The sequence below is a fragment of the Filicampus tigris genome, chromosome 5 (genome assembly GCF_054856515.1).
Source record: "Filicampus tigris isolate MCC_2025a chromosome 5, RoL_Ftig_1.0, whole genome shotgun sequence".
Lineage (NCBI taxonomy): Eukaryota > Metazoa > Chordata > Actinopteri > Syngnathiformes > Syngnathidae > Filicampus > Filicampus tigris.
In genome coordinates, this window is record NC_141221.1 from 2,862,428 (window position 1) to 2,874,865 (window position 12,438).

Here is a 12,438-nt window from a genome sequence, read left to right on the forward strand (position 1 = left end):
TCGTCTTTTCTTCCGCACACCTCTCCGTCCATCAGTCATATAACCCAACAGCATCGTAAAATAAATGTTTATTTTCTTACAGTCGGCCATTCACTCACCCATCTCTGTACCATCCATCCATCGTCCATCTACACAGTATCAGTATTTATTCATACATCTGTCATCGATCTATCATTCCGCCTGTCCACGCATCCATCTGTTCTTTCATCCATCCTTCCATATATCTGTCTCGCCAATCCATCAATCTGCAATTCACTCATTCCTGCCAATAGTGTAATAACAGTGGAGTGGTGATGTGTAACCTGGAAGATGACATCCATCCAACATTCACCTCCTTCTCAGCCTTGCAGTTGTCAGCAATCTCTTCGAAGCCAGAGAGCTGCTTCGACATTACAAATGACCCATGTCAGACAAGTGCACATAATACAAGCAACTCTTTCTCTCATGCAAAGCCTCTCATGACTTTCCACAAATTGTGATGTCTAAGTCACGAGTGTCATGCAAGAGTTTAAGGTTGCCTGTATAAATTATGTGCGCCCCCCCCCCCCACCCCCACCCCACCACACACACATATGAAATGATATTTACATTGGATTAATATGCGGTTATAAAGTGCAGTCCACATCTCACACACACTTGAGACCATGTGTGTCCAAGTCAGTCCTGGATATGTTGAAGATGAGAAAACAAGGTCAAAAAAGTGCTGGGGGGGCTGAATGGTGTTTGGGGGGGATCATCTGTACAATCTTTATATTTCTCATCTGGCAGCAGGTGTCTATAATGGCCGTGCCTATGGAAGACTGGCTTCAATGCAGCACTGGACTTCCACAACCTGTTCCACAACCTAAGTGGACGTCAACCCCAAAATTTTCTGAACAATATGTTCTATGCAGGCCCACTAGTTGAAACGCGACATTCTGATTAATATTGTGTTTGTGGAATATGAAGTAGCAAAATCCACCCGTTTTTAGCCATCTCAGGGAACAGCCATTTTGTTCCTTGCCGTCAACTGAAAATGACATCACAGTTGCTCAGGGCTCAGGTAACAACAAATCATGGCTCAGCTTCAGAAAACAGGTGATGCGTGATTGGTTGCTACCTAAGCCCTGAGCAACTGTGACCGTCATTTTCAGTTGACTGCAAGTGACAAAATGGCCAGGCTTGAGATAAACAAAAACGGTTGGATTTGACTACTTAACTCATATTCCGCAAACACAATATCAATCAGAATGAAATCTTTAGACTAGTGGGGCTGCATAGGACAATGATTGTAAAGAAATTTCTTGGGTTGACTTCTCCTTTAACTGTGTGAGGAAGTGGATCATCCTTTCCAGTGGAAGACCCCCCCAAAAGCACAGCACGTCCTCAGGTTCCTACGCTTCTGTCATGACTTTACGTTCTGTAAAGTAGAGTATTACTTTAAGCTTACAGATAAGCTTACGAGCCGAATTGAGGAGAACATAGAAAACAAAAGTCTGGGAAACCATGGTAATGATGACATTTTTATTTAATATACATTCTTTTTTTTTTTTCCCTGCTATCTCGGGTAATCTTTCGAAATGCTGACGGTGCTGTCTTCGATTTGATTTGCTGATACTCCTTAACAAATTAAGGTCACGCTGCACTCACTCCATTTCAAAGGAATCCAACACTGACCCTGAAGAAACTTGTTCCTACAGCACTACAACTCAAAGACGAACAAATACTATACTTTCTATTATTCTTGAAAAACACACAACTCCAATTGTCTCTCATTTGCAGCGACTCCATTTTATCCAGGAGGGCAGGACTGTAAAAGACTGCATAAGCGTTAAGCCTCAAATTTGCAATTAAACATTTCAACGTCAACAATGAAGTTGTTGTGGTTCATAAATTTCTTCTTTTGATTAATTATTTCCGTCCGTGCCAAAGATGGCTGGGATGGCGGGCTCCAGCACACCCGCGATCCTCGTGAGGATAAACGATACAGGGAATGGATGCATTGATTTAAGTCTGTTCTTTGTGGTTTATAAGATGTTAAAAGACTTCCTGACTATAGTTCTTTTTCCTTCACAGTCAGGGGATCTGCTATCTGACTTGCTCTGTCTTTTTTTTTTTTTTTGGAAACATAGAACTTGAGTGAATTGGCACTTGTAGAGTGATACTGTTCTCCTTTTGGAACGGACAGGAACTACATCCTCAGTTTTTCTGCTCCGAGCACAAGCAGGGAAGGAATAACTAATGAGCTCCAAATTTTAGACAGAACTCTAATCTTCAGCGTTGTCTTGGAATCAGGTCCCATTTGGCTAGAGATCTAGTAATGCTCCTTTTCACAGTTCTTTATTTTCTCAAGTCACTCAAGTCGTTCATACAGGAAAGTGAAGGGTTCATATTAAAAGATTTAGCTAAGGATAACCATTATATTGGATATAAAGATTACTAGTGCTCAAATAAGATGAGGACCACTTGTGCATTCAGGACCAGAAAGCTTAACACTGGATGTGTTTTTGTGAAATTAAATTCAGGCATGTAACAATTGAGACTTTTCTAGACCCAAGTCTGTCCATAATGGTGAGTTTGATCTGATGCAGCAGCAAGATACATGTCAGAATTGACTCTGTTGCTGAAATCAATAACAGCCTGACTAAGCCCAGCCAAATTTGTTTTCATCCACTTTTACCTCCAGTGACGTGCAGCATAGGAACATTACAGTCGTAGAGTTAGGTGATGCATGTGCTACATGGTGTCTCTGAAGAGCTTGGACAAAACGTGAAGGTCTGCCAAAAGAAATAATAGTGCATGACATAATCTTTGTCCATCATGGTTTCATCCACAGGACAGCCCTCCAAATCTGGCACATTAGCCGCAATTTACTGCCAATCTGTCACTGACAACAAATGCAGCTGGTGTGTGTGTGTGTGTGTGTGTGTGTGTGTGTGCTTATGACAAAAGACAGGCAGCGAAATGTGTGCCTGTGTCTTGTAATGGAATTAAAAAAAAATGTTTGATTTACTCCACGACTGAGTAGGCAGAGCGTCCTTTCTTCATGTTTATGTGCGCTGAAAAGAACAGGTATGTTTGGCGCAAGTGTGTTTGCAGCTTGGCCTCGTACTGTGAGTGAGCTGCGCTATGACAGAGGTGGCATTACCAACTCAGGAAGCTCCAACATGCAGACACACTCTCTGGATTTTATTTATGGTGCTGGTAGAGGCGGGGGGAGGTCATCATGCACAATGCTGGCTGCACGTTGTAGACGTGGCATGGGTCCAGCCAAAACAATAGCCCTGTTGCAGCTCCCCTATATGAGTCCCATGAGGGCAGTGGAAAGGGCGGAATGCAGGCCTGTGTTTGGAGGTTCAAGGGTACGTCCTGTAGTTAATGAGATCCCCCTGCTGGGCCCCCCAACATTGTCTTAGCAGCACTGCAACAACGTCCTCCTGATGTGGGCCACTAAAGCACAAAGTGCACAACGCTCCCGTGAGGTCATGAAAACAAGATGACAGGATGAAGGTGCCACAAAGTGCCATGCTCTGCAAACTAGATGTAGATACTGTGCTGGCAACTTGCACATGGATGGATGCCTGTACGGGCTAAGTAAAAAGGACATGACCCGAGGAAATGCCTAAGAGCAAAGCAGAAACAAACGCTTTTCTTAATGGGGCCTGCCTTACACGGTCTATTAATGCAAATGGTACTTTCCTTGTTATGAAACATAACACAGTAGTGAGATTCTCCACATCATAGTGAAATGGACCGCGGCCTTAAAATAATTCATAAAAAAAAAAAATTGATCTTTCACAAAAGTAAATTTACAATGATTAAACATGCTCTCACAAGAATTTGGTAATATTTCGTACAACAGGTAAAATAGCACAGTGGAAGTTCTGATGGCAAGGTTCACTGAGGTCATACATTGTGATTTGAGCAAGATGTCCGCCTCTTAAATCGCACAACAGCTGAGAGTTCAAACCACTGCCACAAATGACGTCACAATGCATCAGTGGCACTCTCAAGACCTAATTGAGCTTTGCCTATTCTTTGGCTTTTGAGCTGTTTTTGTGGCGTTTATTCCAAGAGATGGAGACACATTGAGAATCAAGTGTGAAACACATTAACTCACAATTAAAGGAGTTGAAGGATTGGGTGAATTCAACCCAGTGAAGAGTAGAAATCCTGACTGTAGTTTGGAGTCCTTGGGCAATGACAATGACACCTGGTAAGGCTGATTACGAGGAACTTCCGCATGACCTAAACCCAAGTGATGCTTTGTTATTGGGCCTACACTTGGGGTGGTTAGTAAAAAACTCTTCAGACGGCAGGATCCCAAGGTTGGATGAGAACACTCATATTCTTTGAAAATAGTCCAGTTGGACCATGACATTGTGGGGTTTCAATCCCTGAACAATTATCGGAATACAGTATTTTTGGAGCAATTATTAGTATCATTATATAGATAGATCATCTGTTTCAGTAAAAAAAAAAAAAGATGTGCACACTGATGTCAATTGGGCCAACATTTTGTCACAGTCCTTTGGCAAACATTCATTCACAAATTTGAGAGTGTTTGTTGAATGACTTTTTACTTGGCACCATACAAAAGCTGCAAAATTACACACACTGCAGTCATATTTTCTAGTTCGTGTAGTTTCTCACACTTCCTACAAATCCCCCATTTGTTTGCCATGCAACCCAACAGCATCATAAAATATATCAGGCATTCGAGCTTTAGAGGCACGTACGTACTGTCGTGCTCCACTCTTCTCCCCTCTCGGCTCTTCAAGTGAGGCCATTTACCTTTGCTGGAGACTATTCAAAGCCAAACAGGCAAGCACGTGGCCGCACATCGTCTTCACTCGCCTTTCGTCCGGAACTAATCGCAACCATCAGCACCGCTCATCACATCCCCGCTCCTGCTCGGCACCGAACGGGGCGCCACGTGAACAGATGGAAACAAACGTTAAAGCAAAGTAGCAGTTAAACTCACAGCACCAGCAGAGGCAACGGTTGTATCTAAAATTTGGCTGGGAAGAGGTGACTGAACCCAAGGGGCTGGATAGTCTGGGAGGCCTGCGACTGAGCGCCCATAAATGATGTCACCGCTACAAACCGCAGCAAAATCTGTGTGATGTGGCTTGTTTGCGGTTGAGAGTACATGGGAGCGGAGGCTTCAAGGTCAACTCCATAATATCCCACGCACTTAGAAGCACAGTCGACCCTTGCCGATGTTGTACAACGCGTGTTGAAGAGCTCATATCAGAGACAAACAAGCAGCTATACAGCTTGAAACCTAGTGGTGTGTATAAAACCACAGACTACTGCAGTATAAGTGTTCCGTAACTAAGATACATTCTAGTAAGTTAGTAAATATGTCACACACACAAAAAAAAAAAAAACACATTCAATGCAGTCGCCATCGGATAACATGAAATTTAGGAGTCTCTTAAAATGTTGAATTCAAAAGACAAATAAAAGCAATTTCCGGTCTTTTTTTTTTGGTCAAGGCACAACGTTGGCTTTCAAACCCAAGGACACTGTGCCAACGTTGAAGTATGATGGCGGTAGCATCATGTTCTGGGGCTGATGGTTTACGGGTGCACCGCATAAAGTCGAGGCGACTACAATGAAGGAAGAGGACTACTTGCACATTAACTTCAAATCAAGAGATGGCTGAAACTTGGAGACAATTGGGTGTTCCAATAAGAGCACGATGCCAAACACACAAAGCTAGTTCTCAAATGGCCTTCACAAAAGACTGCACACTATTGAACATTTGTGGATTACGCTTAAAAGCCAAGTCCGTTCTAGGAAACCAAACAATTTAGAGTCTAGTGATTCTGCCAAAAAGAATGTTTAAATATCCAGCTACAGTAGCTAAAAAGTGTCTGGTAGAGGTGAATTTTTGCTAAGTGATATTTAACCCAATATCAGTGGCCGTGTATATTTTCGTCAGTTTGTAAAAGTGTTTAGGGTTTTTTGCACTGCTGACGAGGCCTACTTTCTTTCTAACTGTAGGAAAAACAGATTTGAATGAGCTCCCGGGGGAAGTGTTGGGAAATAATAAATAAATCAGTGAGCGGAATTGCTGTTTCCAGCTCAGGAGCCAGATACATAAAACTTAACTCAGATTCAAGGCAGACTGACCTGGAAAGTGTGTACGTCACATGAAATCTTTAAAATGTGCTATGCCATTAAGTGTAGATATATATTCGCTGTATATACACATATATATAAAATACATATTCTATCTATACACACACACACACACACAGAGTGAGAGAGAGAGCGAGCAAGAGATTTCTTGGATTAAATTATACGTACATTTTGGTGTTTCAAAATATTTGTTTTTCATTTATTTTGCTTCAGTTTTACAGTAAACCTCAACTCTGAGTTACAAACATTGAATGAGAACAGGCACCAAGTAAGTGTTATAATCAGTCTGAATTGATTTTAGTAACTGCGATTGGCTGGCAACCAGTTCAGGCTGCCCGAAGACAGCTTTGTGTTTCTCTGTAGACTTCGGAAGTACATCAAAATGATGTGTGGGGGTATGTACGTCAAATGACAAGGGGCCAAACGCAACATCGAAACATCTCCAGGAGAGTCTGACATTTGAATGAAAGATGCATTGGCAGTCTTTCATAGCTTTGCGGTCGCAGGCCACGAGGAGCGGGAAAGGAGATCAGCTGCTCTGGTTCACCTATTGCTGGTTTTTCTCCACTCGCAGCCACTCAAGCCTGCAAGCTTGCAGCAGCTAATCACACTGAACAGCTGCATCTTTCACTGAACAAATCCTCGTACGCAAACGTTTCCCGCCTCCAAACCCACATTCCCACTTTGGCGGAGGCTCGCACACACACACACACAACATCCATACACGCTCCCACGTTTCCTTTGCAAAGTGTGACTGAATGATATTTAAAGAACTGGCTTGAGAGTGTAGGCCCGTGATAAGGCCTGGCAGAGCTGTGAAAACACAGATTAAGTTTCCGCGGCTTATTAAGAACAACGCGCCTCGGCCTCCCAGTCATACTGCAAATTGCATTTCAAAAACCGCAGCCTCCCCCGCGTGGCTGTGAGATATGTCTTGATGGGTACCCCCTGCGGCGGAGCTTTGACAGCCGTGCTAATTCGTGCCTACGTTCCCCCATATGCCGTGTGCAGCCGAGCAGCCCCCCTTCCTGTGATAAGGTTCACTCACGTCATTGATGGCTGTCCTCCATACATCAAATCACAACCGCGATATCAGGTGTCGTCACGGTCCACTCCCAAGAGAAGATAAATGTTAAGATACGTTTGAATACTGGCAACCAGCAGCACTGCTGCCGATGGAAGGAAATATTTAAAATCCAACTTCAAAAGTTCAATTCATCCTGATATCACTGCGTTGTCTCCTAATGAGGACTAATTTTGATATTTATTTTGAATGATAAGCCATCTGAAAAGCAGAGATGGGCATTCCATCCAAGGCACGGAATGGTCCAGTGACCGAATGTGGTTGCGTTGGCAGCTAAATGCTGCCATCTTGGTTAAACAGTTGTAAACAATTCAGTCCACTCACAATACTCCCAGCCGGTAACGTGATGTGAATAGAAAACTAGCCAGCTAAAGAGCTTTAAATAATGTTTATGAATCATGAAACCTCTGTCATTAGCATCGCTCCCACGGATGCTTTAACTATTTATTGTTGGGCGTCGGGGTCGGACTGACAGAATGTAAGGACGGAAGCGCTTTAAAAGGACGAGGACGGACGGGGTCGGAGGATGATTATTTTTATGAATAAGGAGGGACGGAGGCACGATGACGGAAGGGTGCCCAGGTCGCAGACTGCGGACGGACCGGCAAAATAAGGTAAAGTGCTCATCTCTGCTGAAAAGAAGCATTTACTGTACTTCTATGGAATGCCAAAGCTAACCAAGCATACATTAAATCTCTCCTCTTGGCAAGCTATGACATTTCCTCCATCTGCAAATACTTAGACTTTTTTTTTTCCCCTCCATTGGACTCAATCAGCGATAAAGACCATTATGTTCCCAGTCCAGAAGTAAGACAATATCTCCCAAACCTCACAGAAAACAATTAGAACTCAGTAATTACACCACTGGCCTGGAATTCCAGTCAAAGCCCGAGGTCGGGGTGAGACAGTCAGGAAAAGAGCGCATGTGAGCGGTGCCTGTCGGATGTAGTGTTATCTTACCCCGCGTGGACTCGGAAGGAGTGCACGCTTGGTTATGAACCCTGATGTGATGTAATGTTTTTGCTTTAGAAGTATGAATATGATAGGCCTGAAATCCTGTGTGACAGCATGGCACCATCATTCCATATTATCCTCCCTCATTTATCTCAGCATGCTGCTGCTGCTGCTGCCTTGGTTTTGGGAAACACAAAACTAAAAAAGAAACGTGTTATCTCGACTTCTCCTCCGCCGGACCAGCTGATTTATGTTTGTTGATCGCTGGAAGGCGGGGGGCTGGTGAGAATGGACGAACACAAGAGAAAACAACTCTCTCATCTACATTTAACCACATCAGTGAGAGCACCATCAACGTGCGTACAGCCTATCCTCACTTTGCACCTTCAGGCAGGCAGCATGTTAACACTGTCATAATGCATACCGGGACTTGGAGTCAGCGGTGACCTGGGGTGGACCGTTGAAAGAGCGATGGGGGTCGAACTAAATGAGCGGATCATACACATTTTGCACAGTCTGACAAGCAGAACAATACGGGTGAAGGGAACGAGAGATCCGTCAAAGGTACTGTATGAAGCTTCGCCTTTTCAATGAGATTCATGAGCTCTAAAGTAGAATGTTAATGTTTTGCTGAGACAGTGGATTTTTAAAAGGTATGCTAGAATGTCTGCGTGTTAAATAGTATGTTGAATTCAATTTAAAGCAGAAGTCAACCCAAACATATTTTTTTTCAAGAATATGTTCCCAGCAGGCCCACTAGTTGAAACGGGGCATTCTGATTCATTTTGCGTTTGTGGAATAAGTGTTAATCCACTCTCTCTGGGGGCGGCCATTTTGTCTTCTGTCGCCTGAAAATGACATCACAACTGCTCACAACGACCAACCACGGCTGAGCTGTTTTCTGAATCTGAGCCGTGATTGGTCGTTGTGAGCAGTTGTGATGTCATTTTCAGTCGACTGAAGACAAAATGGCCGTCCCTAGAGATGGCTAAAAACAAGTGCATGAACACTTATTCCACAAACGCAATATTTATCAGAATACCCTGTCCCAACTAGTGGGCTTGCACGGAACATATTCTTGAAAAAAATATGTTTGGGTTGACTTCCCCTCTTTAAGGTATAAAAAAAATGTAACAGGCCTCACTGAAATGTCAAAGACAATCCCCAAAGAAAAGCAGACTGAGTCCCAAACTGGTATTAAGAGTTTGCCTTTCAAACGTGCACTCAGTGAACTGCGTGTGCAATTTCACTTTACACTGTGGCAACAGATCTAAGCCCGCAACGTGGTCCGGCTTTGCCCGTGTGGCCAGCTTTTATTTTCGATTCAAGCTGTGAATGAGGCGGGGCGTCAGCCGCGCCGGCAGGTTCTGAGGTCCTCTTAGCGGTTCTGCTCACATGGCGGGGACAGAACAAAGCGCCGGTGGCCCTGGATAGCGTCGGCGGTGCCAGAGACTAAGGCCGCCGTGAATGCAAACTGTCACTTCCACTCAGTGCAGCCTGTGATCTGAGCCACCCGAAAGAGCGTTCAGTTAAGTGGCTAATCCCAGCATCCCTGCTGGCTCGACAGCCCCCTGCTGCCATGGCAACCCGAGGGGAATCTCCTTTGGCAACAACTTAATTGGATAATTTCCTCTCTCCTCTGCTTTTGTTAAGTAAAGTCTAGTCCGCTTGTCAACTTCACATTATGGTGGGTGAGGTTGTATTGTGACTTGCGCGATCACGTGGAGCTCACCTGCAGGCTGTTGGACAAACAGGCCCTGCTTTCAGTACCACACAAAAAGTGACCACCTTAAACACTGTCAATATTTATTGTGCTTTGTGTTTCAAATGCCTGACAATTTGTGTTACCCTCAGAAGAGCGCAGGCCCGAAATTGACACTCCACCCTCCTTCCTAGACAGTGTGTGCAGAGGTGCCTTTGCCAGGGAATTGCGCATGTGTGTGCGTGTGCGTGCATGCGTGCATCTCAAGCAGCTACTGTGGTCACAAAAAGAAAACAGCCATGCTAACAGGGCACTTTGAGAGGATGATGACCATGTACCGGCCATACCACAAAACCACACAAAAGGAAAAAAAGCAATAATGCAGGAGCAAAATGAACTAATTTAACCTGATGAATTATCAATAGAAATCAATAGAAACCAGGCTGAAGTGTTTAAGTTTTAAACCTTAGTTATCATTAATCATTAACAATAATAATAACAATCCATTTTATTTCCAGGGCATTCGAAGATGCTTTAAAAATGTTACCGGAAACTTGTATTTTTATTTATATATTATTTATGTCTATATTTGCTATATAAATAAAATTGTATTGTACTAACTGTTATAAGGACACCGGTTTGATTTTATCACCATACTGTACGTATGAAAACGAAAATTGTATAATGCCATTCATTAAGCAAACTTCCTTTTCAAAACCATATCCTGCTCTGTCTTGCTTTTTGGACTTACCTTCTTCACACGCGGTCCCGCTAAATCCTGCACAGCATTTCCACTCCAGCGAGGTCAAGGTGCGGTACACCGTTTTATAGGAAGGTCTAACAACTGTCCTGTAGCTGGAAAACACAACACATGTAAAAGCATTACACACCTAATTCATCACAGTAAAGCTTGCACCAATAAACCTTGATCTGGCTTTTGTTTTCATAGTAGGCCTGTAATGGTTGCGCCAACTACATGCACACAAATGCCTATAAATGTGACAAAGAATCAGTAACAGGGATGTGACAACGTAAACAAGGGTAAAAAGGGGGACAGCATTTCATGCTCTGTCTTCATGTGGTGTGGCTATTTCCTGAGAGAAAACAAGCTTTGTTTCGGCAATGGCACCTTTTGTGTCACTCCCATTCGTAGGGACAATTCTCAGTTGGCCAATCAATGGATTGAAGTATGCCAGGGCTATACCTGAATGAGTTCAATGAACGCGAGTTCATGAACTCATTCATATTTTTTGGCAAACTGAACATAGTGTATTTCCGCCCGATAAACATTTGTTTGAACACACTCGTTCTGGTGTCTGTGAACAACAACACGTTCATTTTTGTTCAAGAGTGCCAAGTTTCGTAAGACTTCCAGAAGAAGACCCGGCTAAACACACGGTAAATGAGCCCTCGTAGTGGGACAAAGACCTTATTTGGCAACCCTGAGCCTTGCATGACCGCATGCTTTATCAAAATCTAAAGCATGAAGGCAGCTTACAGGGGGAAAAAAAGCGAGAGATAGAGAGATAGATAGATAGACAGATACACATAGACACAGACAGACAGTATATATGTTCTAACAGATTGTTTATCTTTCAGAGCTCCTCATACAAATCAAAGTGCAGAATATTATTGAGCATTCACAGATCAGCGACGCTGGTGTAGAGATAGGTATAGTTGCTTCTTCTGCTCACCTGCCCCCTGTACATCCTTGTGGCCAGCGGCATGTCTGGTAGACTCTCTGCACGACTGTCCCATTCTGCACTTGGCAACTCACTGTCCTTGTGACAGTATGAGGACACCAGTTTCTGAAGGGACACACACAAAAAAAAAAAAACAACTGAAAACAAGCTGGCGGAAAATGTGTTTCTTCAGATACATGAAAATAGCATTTCAGGAAGTAAATATTTAAACAAGTACATCATTTGTATACAGTAACAAGGACACCCACAATGCATTATGCTTACAATGGGAAATTAGCTTCACATTCACTATGCCAATGTCTTCATTCGCTGCCCCCAACGAAGTCCTTTGTGTTGAAACTCCTTTATGGTGTTTGCAGAGTTCAATTCAGCCACGAGATAGGCAGAAGTGCATTGTAAGCCCCATTTACACTGTTGTATTCATTCATTGCATTCAGTGCTCAGATAATGTCACTCTGAAGAGCAGATGAGGTCTCATACTGAGATGGGAGTGTTTGAGTACATGCCAGTGCAAGGTCAGGAGTGCCCTCTATGTCCACAGAAGCTTCGCAAGACATTTCCCTAAGTGTCTGGGAGTGTGAAAAGAACAACCTGACATGATAATAAGCTTATTTGCTTCACATCTGCTAGTAGGCTTGACGAAGAAAAAAAAAAAAAAAAAGGTTTTCTCATCTGATCCCGCAATTTTAGGTTGCAAAAAACTGTAACAATGAGGTAGCTAAATGTGACATGTGTTCCCATGATTTCATTAACAATGACGTGTGCAATGCCCCCGATTACATTCATATGGTGATAGCTGGAGGACAAACATGGCAAACTATTAGCATGGTGTGTTTACACAACCAATAACTGTGCAGCTCAGTAAC

General features: G+C 43.3%; 1 protein-coding gene across 5 annotated transcripts in view; it reads right to left on the minus strand.

Annotated features, from left to right (window-relative positions):
• emid1 (EMI domain containing 1) overlaps positions 1-12,438 on the minus strand; it is a 57,301-nt gene that overhangs the window by 36,228 nt on the left and 8,635 nt on the right. For all 5 annotated transcript variants that reach the window (XM_086030626.1, XM_086030627.1, XM_086030628.1 and 2 more), the window contains exons 3-4: positions 11,564-11,677; positions 10,621-10,724 (exon numbers count right to left, since the gene is read on the minus strand). In XM_086030626.1, the coding sequence (XP_085886752.1) occupies positions 10,621-10,724; positions 11,564-11,677 (218 nt within the window). The remainder of the gene's footprint in view (positions 1-10,620; positions 10,725-11,563; positions 11,678-12,438) is intronic.